This window comes from Salmo trutta, chromosome 20 (assembly GCF_901001165.1).
Source record: "Salmo trutta chromosome 20, fSalTru1.1, whole genome shotgun sequence".
NCBI lineage: Eukaryota > Metazoa > Chordata > Actinopteri > Salmoniformes > Salmonidae > Salmo > Salmo trutta.
This window is the reverse complement of record NC_042976.1, coordinates 30,825,494-30,840,708: the sequence shown is the minus strand read 5'-3', so window position 1 is coordinate 30,840,708 and position 15,215 is coordinate 30,825,494. Positions and strand designations below refer to the sequence as shown.

Sequence of the window (15,215 nt, the reverse complement as noted above, 5' to 3'; positions counted from 1 at the left end):
GCTGTAGTCTCTCTGCCCAGTGGCTTATACACAGAAAATCGGCCAGTGTTGCATTTTTCAGTCTAACATTTCTAGTGTTGAATCAGGAGTTAAATTAAGTCTCTGAGAGTAAAATTAACATCCAATTGTGTAAAATAACCCCAGTGTTGGTGTAAATAACCAGTGTTGAGTGTGAGAGTGTGATTATATCTTTTTTTTTCTCTGTGGAGACTAAAACCTTCTCATCAAAACCATGCCCTTCATTATCAGATTTAACCAGCATGCTCTACTGCAGCTAGATTTTTTTAGGATTGTTTTTAATATCTGTGTTTTTGCATGCACATTGATTGATTGATTAATTTTAATCTACACAAAGATACAGCACATACATTTTTCTAAACTAATCCAATCAGTTAGTTAGATTCATTGCACACATTACTGAAATGGTTGTTCCAGTTTAAATGGTTTAGGTGTCACGCCCTGATCTGTTTCACCTGTCCTTGTGATTGTCTCCACCCCCTCCAGGTGTCGCTTATTTTCCCCGGTGTATTTATTCCTGTGTTTCCTGTCTCTCTGTGCCAGTATGTCTTGTATGTTCAAGTCAACCAGCGTGGTTTTCCTGTGCTCCTGCTTTTTCTATTCTCTTTTTGCTAGTCCTCCTGGTTTTGACCCTTGCCTATTTCTGGATTCTGTTACCCACCTCCCTGCCTTGACCTCGAGCCTGCCTGCCACTCTGTACCTCCTAGACTCTGAACTGGTTTTGACCTTTTGCCTGTCCATGACCAATCTCTTGCCTACCCCTTTGGATTTTAATAAATATCAAAGACTCAAACCATCTGCCTCCCGTGTCTCGCCTTGTGCCCTTATATTAGGTAGTCTCCGCACAATATTCCTAACCCTAACAGACATTCTGAATGCAGGTTGCGGGTGAATAGAAATTCCAACTGTCAGATGTCCAAACTGTGGCAGTCCTAACTGGCTGGATTACAATAGGAATTACATATAACTTTACAAGCCAGCCTAGCCTAGTGTGATTGCAGATCTGCAGAAAGGCTTGTAAACAATGAGGGTCCTAACACCAGCTGTGTTAGGGTAGCACTTTGCCATCAAAGTAAGGCGTTATGATAAATTTCATTTATTTTTCTAAAGAGTTTTAAAGTTTAAAATGTAAGAGTTCTAAATTTTGAAGAACTCGAACAGTCAAAATCATGTCTTTCATGAAGTTGGATGATATTTGGATGAAACCAAATCAAAGTATGCAGAGGAGCGTGGTTTACATAGCTAGATAGTTACTGTACTTGTAACGGCGTCGTAAGGATTAGACCAAGGTGCAGCGGGAACATGTATACTCATCTTCATTAAATCAAAAGAAGGAAAAACAAACAAATCACATATATAAAACAACAAACAACACTAAACAGTCCTGTCAGGTGCACAGACACAAAACAGGAAACAACTACCCACAAATCCCATTACAAAAATACCCCTATACATAGGACCTTCAATCAGAGGCAACGAGGAACAGCTGCCTCCAATTGAAGGTCAAACAACAAACCCTAAACATAGAAGTAGAAAACTAGACTGAACATAGAAAAACACTAACCTAGAACATAGACCAAAACCCCGGAACACTCTAAACAAACACCCCTCTTACATAATACCATAGCCCAACAAACCCCGAACCACATGAAACAAACACCCCCTGCCACGTCCTGACCAAACTACAATAACAAATAACCCCTTTACTGGTCAGGACGTGACAGTACTGGTGCCAGAATTTGTGGACTTGATTGGGATTGATTTTCACTTCTCGCACCATGTATGTTCATCTCTAGGAGAGAGAACGTGTCTCCTTCCTGAGCGGTATGACGTCTGCGTGGTCCCATGGTGTTTATACTTGCGTACTCTTGTTTGTACAGATGAACGTGGTACCTTCAGGCGTTTGGAAATTGCTCCCAAGGATGAATCAGACTTGTGGAGGTCTACAATTGTTTTTCTTAGGTCTTGGCTGATTTATTTTCATTTTTCCCATGATGTCAAGCAAAGAGGCACTGAGTTTGAAGGTAGGCCTTGAAATACATCCACAGGTACACCTCCAATTTACTCAAATTATGTCAATTAGCCTATCAGAAGCTTCTAAAGCCATTACATAATTTTCTGGAATTTTCCAAGCTGTTTAAAGGCACAGTCAACTTAGTGTATCTCAACCTTTGACCCACTGGAATTGTGATACAGTGAATTTTAAGTGAAATAATGTGTCTGTAAACAATTGTTGGAAGTATTACTTGTGTCATGCACAAAGTAGCCAAATTGCCAAAACTATACTTTGTTAACAATAAATTTGTGGAGTGGTTGAAAAACAAGTTTTAATTATTCCAACCTAAGTGTAAACTTCCGAAATCAACTGTATGTAAATTAGACATTTCTGTAATTCATGTTCAATAAATATGCAAAAAATTCTACAAATATGTTTTCACCTTTTCATTATGTGGTAAGGTGTGTAGATGTGTGATTTTTTTATATATTTTTTTTCCCTCTGGAACACAGCCTTTCTAATTGACCTGGCCCGGGTATCCTGGAAGGATATTGGCCTCATCCTGTCAGTAGAGGATGCCTGGTTGCTCTTTAAAAGTGCTTTCCATGCCCCATTCAAAAAAAAATTGAACTAAGAACAGATAGAGCCCTTGGTTCACCCCAGACTTGACTGCCATTGACCAGCACAAAAACATCCTGTGGCGTTCTGTATTAGCATCGAATAGTCCCCGCGATATGCAACTTTTCAGGGAAGTCAGGAACCAATATACTCAGTCAGTTAGGAAAGCTAAGGCTAGCTTTTTCAAACAGAAATTTGCTTCCTGTAGCACTAATTCCAAAAAGTTTTGGGACACTGTAAAGTCCATGGAGAATAAGACTACCTCCTCCACCGGTAAAACTATGATAATCGATAATTTCGATAAGCATTTTTCTATGGCTGGCCATGCTTTCCACCTGGCTACCCAAACCCCGGCCAACAGCAACTTGCCCAAGCCCCCCCCGCTTCTCCTTCACCCAAATCCAGACCTCTGATGTTCTGAAAGAGCTGCAAAATCTGGACCCTACAAATCAGCTTGGCTAGACAATCTAGACCCTCTCTTTCTAAAATGATCTGCCGAAATTGTTGCAACCCCTATTACTAGCCTGTTCAACCTCTCTTTCGTATCGTCTGAAATCCCCAAAGATTGGAAAGCTGCCGCGGTCATCCCCCTCTTCAAAGGGGGAGACACTCTAGACCCAAACTGTTATAGACATATCCATCCTGCCCTGCCTTTCTAAAATCTTCGATAGCCAAGTTAGCAAACAGATCACCGACCATTTCACTTCCCACTGTACCTTCTCCGCTATGCAATCTGGTTTCCGAGCTGGTCATGGGTGCACCTCAGCCACGCTCAAGGTCCTAAACGACAGTACTGTGCAGCCGTCTTCATCGACCTGGCCAAGGCTTTCGACTCTGTCAATCTCTGCATTCTTATCAGAAGACTCAATAGCCTTGGTTTCTCAAATGACTGCCTCGCCTGGTTCACCACCTACTTCTCAGATAGAGTTCAGTGTGTCAAATCGGAGGGCCTGTTGTCTGGACCTCTGGCAGTATCTATGGGAGTTTCACAGGGTTCAATTCTCGGGCCGACTCTTTTCTCTGTATGTATCAATGATGTTGCTCTTGCTGCTGGTGATCCTCTGGTCCACCTCTACGCAGACAACACCATTCTGTATGCATCTGGCCCTTCTTTGGACACTGTGTTAAAAAAACCTCCAAATGAGCTTCAATGCCATACAACACTCCTTCCGTGGCCTCCAACTGCTTTTAAATGCTAGTAAAACTAAATACATGCTCTTCAACTGATTGTTGCTGGCACCCGCCCGCACGCCTAGCATCCCTACTCTGGACGGTTCTGACTTAGAATATGTGGACAACTACAAATACCTAGGTGTCTGGTTAGACTCTAAACTCTCCTTCTAGACTCACGTTAAGCATCTCAAATACAAAATTAAATCTATTATCGGCTTCCTATTTCGCAACAAAGCTCCTTCACTCAAGCTGCCAAACGTACCCTCGTAAAACTGACTATCCTGCCGATCCTTGATCCTTAGCCTCCAACACTCTACTCAGCAAACGGGATGTAGTCTATCACAGTGCCATCCGTTTTGTCACCAAAGCCCCATATACTACCCACCACTGCGACCTGTATGCTCTCGTTTGCTGGCCCTCACTACATATTTGTCGCCAAACCCACTAGCTCCAGGTCATCTATAAGTATTTTCTAGGTAAAGCCCAGCCTTATCTCAGCTCACTTGTCACCATAGCAACACCCACCCATAGCATGCGCTCCAGCAGGTATATTTCACTGGTCATCCCCAAAGCCAACACTTCTTTTGGCCGCCTTTCCTTCCAGTTCTCTGGTGCCAATGACTGGAACAAATTGCAAAAATCACTGAAGCTGGAGTCTTATATCTCCCTCCCTAACTTGAAGCATCAACTGTTAGAGCAGCTTATCGATCACGGTACCTGTACAGCCAATCTGTAAATAGCCCACCCATCTACCTCATCCCCATATTGTTATTTATCCTCTTGCTCTTTTGTACCCCAGTAACTCTACTTGCACATCATCATCTGCACATCTATCACTCCAGTGTTAATGCTAAATTGTAATTATTTCACCTCTATGGTCTATTTATTGCCTTACCTCCCTACTCTTCTGCACACACTGTACATAGATTTTTCTATTGTGTTTTTGACTGTACGTTTGTTTATGTGTAACTCTGTGTTGTTGTTTTTTGCACTGCTTTGCTGGCCTACCTGGTTAAATAAAGGTAAAATAAAAATACGTTGAATAAGTCAAGGGGTATGAATATTTTCTGAAAGCACTGTATTTCTTTCCCCTTTCATCTGTGTCTGGTGTTAGCTAGTTACAGGCTAGCTAGGTCTTCATCTGTGTCTGGTGTTAGCTAGTTACTGGCTAGCTAGGTCTTCATCTGTGTCTGGTGTTAGCTAGTTACTGGCTAGCTAGGTCTTCATCTGTGTCTGGTGTTAGCTAGTTACTGGCTAGCTAGGTCTTCATCTGTGTCTGGAGTTAGCTAGTTACAGGCTAGCTAGGTCTTCAGCCAGCATGGAACAAAAACGGAGAAAGGGTAATTTAAAAGCACTGTAGGATGTGATGTCAACACATCCTACAGTGCTGCTGTGAACCGCAGTACAAAAGACAAGCCAAATGGGAGATGTATATAAAAAAAACAATTGACACCATTAATGCATTTGCAATGTTTGAGTTGCTTTCTGTATCACCAAATTAGATGATTTTACTGCAACACTGCATCCAAGTTTTTTGACACAGGCGTTTCAAAAAGCTGTCAGTCAAGTTGAGCTCATTAATATAAGTTCCCTGAAAACTCAGCCTGTTTTTTCAAACTTCCATGTAGTTTTTTCAAAGACTTTGAGCATTTCTATCCTCCTAAAATATTATGGGTGACATTTAATTCACTCAAAAGGCTATTTTACATGTCAATCAGAACGCCTGTTCGGGACCTTTAATGATAACATTTTCCTCCAGTAGGAAAACGCTTGGTGAAGTCCATAGGACTGAAAATTAACGAATGTCACTAACAAATACAGTCGTGGGTGGTAACTACAATTCAGTCGAAAGGCAAGTCACTCTCGTAAATAAGGCTTTACAATAAGCAGTGTGTGAATTTAACACTGTTCCAGTGTCTGTACAGGTCCACACTTTCAGTGTTAATTTAATAAATTACGGATTACACTATGCGTAATATCTGTCTAAATTCCCCCTCTAAATAAATAATTAAGGTGACAGCGGTGTCATCTTTGAGGCCCTGTGAACACCATTGTTGCGCTGGTTCTCTGCTGGCCAACAGACGCAAGGCGAAGATCTGCAATCTGCATTGACTCATCTTTTGACTAAGGAGACCTAGACTGGAGAGTGAACACAAGAAAACAACTCCCCCCCACCTCTACTCTGCAAATCTTTTCATGACCGCAATAGAACTATACAGTATATAGATTGTAGACTGAGGGATCCCCCAACACATTAATTGATTCCCTTATCAGATAGGCTCAACCCTCCATGGCACCTATGGTTACACAATGTGACAGAGCAGACCTGACTGACTATGCAGGGTCTGGTTTCCAGCATAACACTGAGCTGCCCAGAGTCTTGGGTTTCAAACAGGAAATGATGAGTTGTGGTTGCATGACCCCAATGCTGGAGCGTGAGGCCACACTTCCCTTTCTGTCACCTGTAAACAGACCAGACGCTTGGTCATGGCCACATACGCGCCGCACACACACACACACACACACACACACACACACACACACACACACACACACACACACACACACACACACACACACACACACACACACACACACACACACACACACACACACTTTCTGTCAGTTTGAGACATAAGGTGATAGAAAGACTCCAATTTAAATTTGTTTGGCTTAGTGTGAACTTTCTTTCTCCTTAAATCAGTCTTTCCATCCTCTTTTAAACCCCTCACCTGTGCTTTTTTTCAGTGGAAAACAAAACTGTATTGTTTCATGTTCAGGACATTCACAGATGCTATGATGGAGGACATGGAAGACAGCCCTCTCACTTCCTCTTGGTCTTGTATAAAGCTTAAAGCAATGGTACCTACCTTGTCACAACCACTCACTCACACTGCTCTATGGTACTGCACTGGCTTGGTACAATAGACCTGGAGACACTGGAGACACTGACATGAATACAGCGAGGAGAGGAGCACACATCCAACTCAGAGCAACAGTTGGTGGACTGCATGACTGCTTGAAGAGTGTTGCGTCATTTCACGTGTTGCATCGTTTGAATTTGAAGGTAAGGAGTCAAAACAAAAATGCATATTACTGCCCAGTGTATGAATACATTGTAAAATGTAAACAAATATATTCAAAAGCGATTCAAAGACATTTTATCCACAATCTTCTGTAAACTGACCAAAGACAATTTATCCACAAGCTGCTGTAGACTGACCAAAGACAATTTATCCACAAGCTGCTGTAAACTGACCAAAGACAATTTATCCACAAGCTGCTGTAAACTGACCAAACGGCTGTATATGTGTGTTCCACTCCAGCCATGCTGTGTGAGAGCATACTATGGAGCATGACCTACTGTAGTGACCAGGAGAGACTGGACCCTCTCCCCCCTGTGATAGAGCCCCCCACGAGTAGTGTGAGGGCTGGCTCACAGCCGGTTAAAGCCGCCCCGCTCTTCACACTCCAGGCCTCCCCAGGCCAGCCAAGCAGAAAGGGCTACTCCATCCTGCCTAGAGTGGCCCAAGACCAGAGACCCTCCCGGGTGAGTGCCCAAATCCAGCCCCAGGGTTCTTCTCTACAGCAGGCCCTGCATTCCCAGAGGCCCCATCCTGGCAGACACATTTCCCCAGAGATGGAGATCCCTGGGCAGGCTCGTTCTGGTGGCGACGTCCCTTTCCTGGTGCCCTCTTCCTGCCAGAGCATCTGTCAGAACTACAGCGACCTCCACATCGGGGGGGACCAGGTGCTGCCTCTTTCGGACCACGATGGGGAGCTCCTGCCCTGCAGCGATACCCAGGCCGACGGCCCCTTCCTCTATTCCTGTGACGTCCTCCCAGCCGCAGATGACTCTCCCCCAGATCGGGCCTCTGAAGACAGGCCACTGTGTCCTCTCCAGGGGGGCTCAGGCTTGGGATCCTCCCGCTGGAGGGCGGGGAGCGGCCGCTACCGGAGCTTCCTCCTCCAGGGGTGTGAGGGGCCCCTCTCCAACTCACTGCTCAACCGCTATCTGGAGCACAAGCTACTGGACCTGTACCAGCAGTACATGCTGGAGAGCATGGCCCGGGAAGGGGGTTGTAATGAGGGTTTCCCCAGCCATCTGTTGGCTTCAGAGCTGCTTCTGACCAGCCTGGATCAGATCACGTTGCAGCTGAGCCGTGAGGGCCACCTAGAAGCGGGCCGGGCCAAAGACATGGTGCTCAGCTGCCTGCTGAGGGTGGCCAGCGGCCTGCAGTCCAGTGAGATCAGTACTCCCCTGCTCCAGATCTCCACTGACCTGCAGCTCCCCACTGCTACTGCTGCTGCTGCTACTGTTACTACTGCTGTTACTGCTGCTACTGTTACTACTGCTGTTACTGCTGCTACTTCTACTACTGCTGTTACTGCTGCTACTTCTACTACTGCTGTTACTGCTGCTACTTCTACTACTGCTGTTACTACTGCTACTTCTACTACTGCTGTTACTGCTGCTACTTCTACTACTGCTGTTACTGCTGCTACTGTTGCTGCTGCTGTTACTACTGCTACTGTTACTACTGCTGTTACTGCTGCAACTGTTGCTGCTGCTTCTACTTCTACTACTACTGCTGCTGGTGCTGCTGCTGGGGGCCTAGGAGCACCTCAGGGACAGCTCACCTCAGGGACCGCTCAAACAACTGCACTCAGAAACCGTGTTGTTACTGAGGTCCAACCAACTTAACCCAGCTCTCCTCCAGTACTAGACAGTTTCACTGTCCCCCTAGTTTTAAAAACAGCCTCTGAACAGGGATGGACGAGGAGGGAGTGTGTGTGGCTATGTTTTTAACCCTAATGGAAAATGAGTGTTACTGTTGCTACTTTTCCTACTTTGGTATTATCTTCACTCAGACTCTGTCTATCCTCTCAGTTCCCCCTACACACCGTACTTGTATGATGAAACGAAACCTCTTTCAAACAGCTGCAGTGATGTAATATCAACATTTAGGTGGAAACGCAGTGGTGGAGAGTGAAGACATCTGTACTGTTCTCATGTTTTCGTGAAGAGAACATGACATTCTATCTAATGTTTTAATCTTTTTTTTTTTGTCTGTGAAAAATCAATAAACATGTTGATCACACAAATGTCAGTTACTCTGATATGCTCCCAGTACAGTGGATCGTTCCCAACACATTATCATAAAAGTAGAGTACACTAAATGTAGTCCTGTGGTGATATAACATTTGAGTGGTCAAAGCGTTGGCGGAAACACTCAAATTGCTTCAATGAATGTCCAGGTAGATCTCACAACCATCTAGATAAGTTCTAATGAATTTTGAGGTAGTTTTATGCGCCATAGGCAGTAGCTGAGTAGTGAAGTGTGCTCTGCCCTTTGTATTTTTTCAAGCAACCACAAGAGGGGAGCCGAGAGTTGTATCTCTGCAGAACAGGCAGGAAGGCAGGCACAATCTCCTTCTGCCACATTTTTATTTCTTTGTCTCATGTTTCCTCTCTCTCTCTCTCTCTCTCTCTCTCTCTCTCTCTCTCTCACTCTCTCTCTCTCTCTCTCTCACTCTCTCTCTCACTCTTTCTCTCTCTCTCTCTCTCTCTCTCTCTCTCTCTCTCTCTCTCTCTCTCTCTCTCTCTCTCCCCAACTGACCCTTTCCCTTATTTGCAACATAGCCTAAGTTGTTAGCGGTGATCTCTCGCTCTCTCTCTCTCACACACACACAGCCTCTCCTCCTCTTTCCCATTTCTCTTTCCCATTTCTCTTTCCCATTTCTCTTTCCCATCTCTCTCTCTCTCTCTCTCTCTCTCTCTCTCTCTCTCTCTCTCTCTCTCTCTCTCTCTCTCTCCTGTCCTAACCCTCTCCTTGAACCCATCCAGCTAATGGGTTGTTATTTTCCACTCCCTGTTGTCTACTGCCAATGATGTTATCACAACTAAGTCTTAAATCTATTGTACAGGCCACACAAAACTTTCCTGTGTGAGTGTGCGTGCGTGTGTATATGTGCATGCATGTGTGTTTAACTTTACATATGTGCATATGTGTTTATATGTGTGTGTGTGTGTGTGTGTGTGTGTGTGTGTGTGTGTGTGTGTGTGTGTGTGTGTGTGTGTGTGTGTGTGTGTGTGTGTGTGTGTGTGTGTGTGTCTGTGCAGTACCAGTCAAACGTTTGGACACAACTACTCATTCAAGGGTTTTCTTTATTTTTACTATTTTCTACATTGTGGAATAATAGTGAAGGCATCAAAACTATGAAATATCACATATGGAATTATGTAGTTTCAAAAAATATAGATATTTTAGATTTTATATTCTTCAAAGTAGCCATCCTCTGCCTTGATGTCAGCTTTCCACACTCTTGGCATTCTCTCAACCAGCTTCTTGAGGAATGCTTTTCCAAAAGTCTTGAAGGAGTTCCCACATATGCTGAGCACTTGTTGGCTGCTTTTCCTTCACTCTGCGGTCCAACTCATCCCAAACCATCTCAATTGGGTTGAGGTTGGGTGATTGTGGGGGCCAGGTCATCTGATGCAACACTCCATCACTCTACTTCTTGGTCAAATAGCATTGGACTAGTAACCGAAAGGTTGCAAGATCGAATCCCCGAGCTGACAAGGTAAAAATCTGGCGTTCTGCCCCTGAACAAGGCAGTTAACCCACTGTTCAAAGGCCGTCATTGAAAATAAGAATTAGTTCTTAACTGACTTGCCTAGTTAAATAAAGGTAAAATAAAAATAAAAAGCCCTTACACAGCCTGGGGGTATGTTCTGGGTCATTGTCCTGCTGAAAAACAAATGATAGTCCCACTAAGCACAAACCAGATGGGATGGCGTATCGCTACAGAACACTTATTGGTGTCCTTTAGTAGTGGTTTCTTTGCAGCAATTCGACCATGAAGGCCTGATTCACGCAGTCTCCTCTGAAGAGTTGATGTTGAGATGTGTCTGTTACTTGAACTCTGTGAAGCATTTATTTGGGCTGCAATTTCTGAGGCTGGTAACTCAAATGAACTTATCCTCTACAGCAGAGGTAACTCTGGGTCTTCCTTTCCTGTGGCGGTCCTCATGAGAGCCAGTTTCATCATAGCGCTAGATGGTTTTTGCAACTGCATTTGAAGAAACGTCCAAAGTTTTTGAAATGTTCGGTATTGACTGACCTTCATTTATTAAAGTAATGATGGACTGTCGTTTCTCCTTGCTTAATTGACCCCGTACTATAATATGGACTTGGTCTTTTACCAAATAGGGCTATCTTTTGTATACCACCCTACCTTGTCACAACACAACTGATTGGCTCAAACGCATTAAGAAGGAAAGAAATTCCACAAATTAACTTTTAACAAGGCACACCTGTTAATTGAAATGCATTCCAGGTGACTACCTCAAGAAGCTGGTTGAGAGAATGCCAAGAGTGTGCAAAGCTGTCATTAAGGTAAAGGGCGGCTACATTGAAGAATCTCAAATATAAAACATATTCTGATTTGTTTAACACTTTTTTTGTGTTATTTCATAGGTGTGTCCAAAATGTTTGACTGGTACTGTATGTATGTGCGTCTGTGTGAGTAGATGTACATGCTTATGTGAAATTGTGCATGTGTGTGTATTGTACCTGTGTATGTGTGTGTCTATGCTTCTGCTTCCTCTACAAAGCCTGAGACTTATGTAAAGATAAGAATTTATGCTCACCGTGGTTTTATTTTAGGGACAGCTGCTGACACGTCCACATGAACAAAATGAAAACAAAACCACCTACGCTTGAACATCAGTGGGACTCAACTCCATTGCTGTTTATTTTTCACATTTCCTTCGATTTGAAGGAACCACAATTCGGTCTCAGCGCAGCAGTGGCCGTCTGAGCCAGTGTTTGATAAGCTTCGTTGTTTCCTGTCAAAACACACAGCAACTGGAGGGAACTGTGTTTACAAAGCGGAGCTCTGCAGTCAAGGCCTGTGTGAAGTCTCAAGGCCGTGGAGACACATGTTCAGTATTTCTGCTTTTATCTGGCTCCATCAGCCTAGGTATGAGTATAAACAACCTAGTCCGGTCAGACATAAACAAAAACACACACGTAAATATGATTCGCACACACTCACGCACGTGAACACACACACACACACACACCGCACTACCAGTCCCCACAGTGTGAGCATATTCAAACAAACTGATTTCCAGAAACCTCGAAAGACAGAATGAAAAACAGGCCTGTTTTTTTCCAACTGAGGTTTGGGATAGTAGAGATGGCTGAGTGCAAGGCTTTAACACTACAAGACCTAGTGGGCTTGTACATGAAACCCTACCACTCCATTGCATTTCCAACTTGTAGGCTTGTATCGCCAGTGCTTAACTGATACCTCTTAAACTAGACTTTTACCAGAAAAATAGATCTCATGTCAAATTTTGCTCATTGGGATTTGGCAACCTTTGCGGTTTTCTGCTTGAGTGACCTACAGAGTATCAGGCATCCATCAAATCTTTCTTCATTTGTTTTATGAACTAAACCAAAGCAAATGTCAGGATGCTAAGTTTGATGAATAACCTCCATAGAGGAAACCTTGATCATTACTTTGTGTTTGGCTCACAGAAAGCAGACAGTCTGATGTCCCAGTGAACAAGAAGAAACCACAAAAGGAGAGCGGGACTGAAAAGGAAAACGAAGGACAAGGTGAGGACAATTCAAAAGGAGAAATAAACTTCTGCTCTGACGAAACAGTGGAGCAGTGAAGCTATCAGTCGGGGCTGAATAGGAGCTCTGGAGTGTCTTTCAGGGGTTCATAAAGTAATTTCCGGGACACAAAGAGCTTTTAACACAGAGGTCGAGAGAGGCAAGGCCGCAGGATTTCATCACACACAAGGCCGCTGTGATTCTTGTGACTGGCGCAGGCTTTGTGACTTTCTCCGCTGTCACTTTTTTCCTCCCGAACGAAACCTTCATAAAATGTTGTCTGGTTAATTGTCAGGTTGATGTTTGTGTGTGTAGTCTGTATAATTAGAGAAAACCTTATTGTGTCCCTGCTGAAATAGACCAGTATAGGCTGGGGACCAGCCTTCGTTGTGTTTTTGCTGGTAACCAGCCGCCATTGTGCTTTCACTAGTGACCAGCCTTCACTGTGTTTTCGCTGATGACCATCCTTTGTTGTGTTTTTGCTGGTGACCAGCCTTCGCTGTGTTTTGGAGACTGGTTACCAGCGTACTGGCATATGCTGGTCGCTAGCAAAACCAGCATCAAGTCACTTTGTGCTGGCTTGCAAAAGGATTTTGAAATCTTATTGGAATCCAACCTGAGTGCGGATATCCACAATATGCAATCAGAATGACTGCCAGTGTTAGAAATGAGACTACCTGAATTAATCAATGTATATTCAAAAACACAGATATTGAAACAAACTGCGCTGACCAACTAGCAAATGTCTTCACTGACATTTTCAAACTCTCCCTGTCTGAGTCTGTAATACCAACATGTTTCTAAGCAGACCACCATAGTGCCTGTGCCCAAGAACACTAAGGTAACCTGCCTAAATGACTACCGCCCCGTAGCACTCATGTCTGTAGCCATGAAGTGCTTTGAAAGGCTGGTCATGGCTCACATCAACACCATCATCCCAGAAACCCTAGACCCACTCCAATTTGCATACCGCCCTAACAGATCCACAGATGATGCAATCTCTATTGCACTCCACACTGCCCTTTCCCACCTGGACAAAAGGAACACCTACGTGAGAATGCTATTCATTGACTACAGCTCAGTGTTCAACCCCATAGTGCCATCAAAGCTCATCAATAAGCTAAGGACCCTGGGACTAAACACCTCCCTCTGCAACTGGATCCTGGACTTCCTGACGGGCCGGCACGGCCAGGCACGACTCCAAAACCATCATTAAATTTGCCGATGACACAACAGTGGTAGGCCTGATCACCAACTACAATGAGACAGCCTATAGGGAGGAGGTCAGAGACCTGGCCGTGTGGTGCCAGGACAACAACCTCTCCCTCAACGTGATCAAGACAAACGAGATGATTGTGGACTACAGGAATAAGAGGACCGAGCACACCCCCATTCTCATCGACAGGGCTGCAGTCGAGCAGGTTGAGAGCTTCAAGTTCCTTGGTGTCCTCATCACCAACAAACTAACATGGTCCAAGCACACCTGACTGTCGTGAAGCGGGCATGACAAAACCTATTCCCCCTCAGGAGACTGAAAAGACTTGGCATGGGTCCTCGGATCCTCAAAAGGTTCTACAGCTGCACCATCGAGAGCATCCTGACTGGTTGCATCACTGCCTGGTATGGCAACTGCTCGGCCTCCGACCGCAAGGCACTACAGAGGGTAGTGCGAACGGCCCAGTACATCACTGGGGCCAAGCTTCCTGCCATCCAGGACCTCTATACCAGGTGGTGTCAGAGGAAGCCCCTGAAAATTGTTAGACTCCCAGACACCCTAGTCATAGACTGTTCTCTCTGCTACCACACGGCAAGCAGTACTGGAGCGCCAAGTCTAGGTCCAAGAGTCTTCTAAACAGCTTCTACCCCCAAGCCATAAGACTCCTGAACATCTAGTCAAATGGCTACCCAGACTATTTGCAGAGCCCCCCCCCCTCTCCTCTCCACACCACTGCCACTCTCTGTTGTCATCTCTGCATAGACACTTTAATTAACTCTACCTACATGTACATATTACCTCAACTAACCGGTGCCCCCGCACATTGACTCTGTACCGGCACCCCCCTGTATATATTGTTATTTTCTACTGCTCCTCTTTAATTACTTGTTACTTTTATCTCTTATTTTTATCCATACATTTTGAAACTGCACTGTCGTTTAGGGGTTCGTAAGTAAGCATTTCACTGTAAGGTCTACACCTGTTGTATTCGATGCATGTGACTAATACAATTTGATTTGATTTGATTTTACATTTAAAAAAATCTAACTGCAGTAGAGCATACTGGGAAATATGATAAGGATGGGCATGGTTTGCAGACCAGCTTGACCAGTGGTATTCAACTCTTTCCTTAAGAGGTCCGGAGCCTGCTAGTTTTCTGTTCTACCTGATAATTAATTGCACACACCAGGTGTCCCAGGTCTAAATCAGGTCCTGATAAGAGGGGTACAACATTAGGTGATTAGGTGATAACGATTAAGATAACATTAGGTGATAACGATTAAGCATTCTTTGTTGTGAGCAGACCCATCCTCACCTAGCCTCAATCTCTAGATTGGCAGCAATTTGACTTTAGTGCCACACCCTCAGGTCAGTGAGCATGACAGAGATCAGCCACAGTAAGTTACTGTGAATTTTACAATAACTACTTGCAGCAAGCTGACAGTTAGTTATTGACAATGACATGAACATAAACTTCCCAGTGACCAACTGCCATTAAGTTACTGGAAAATGCACAGTAATCTCAATTTCTAAAATTCTGTAGCTCGACCACCTTCTACCTTCC

At 44.3% G+C, this 15,215-nt stretch overlaps 1 protein-coding gene across 1 annotated transcript in view; it reads left to right on the top strand.

Moving 5' to 3' along the window:
* Positions 1-6,684: 6,684 nt before the first annotated feature.
* Positions 6,685-15,215, top strand: part of LOC115156358 (uncharacterized protein CXorf21 homolog) — a 39,987-nt gene continuing 31,456 nt past the window's right edge. Inside the window, exons 1-2 of the mRNA XM_029703837.1 lie at positions 6,685-6,872; positions 7,132-8,161. Of these exons, the coding sequence (XP_029559697.1) occupies positions 7,134-8,161 (1,028 nt within the window). The 5' untranslated portion in view covers positions 6,685-6,872; positions 7,132-7,133. The remainder of the gene's footprint in view (positions 6,873-7,131; positions 8,162-15,215) is intronic.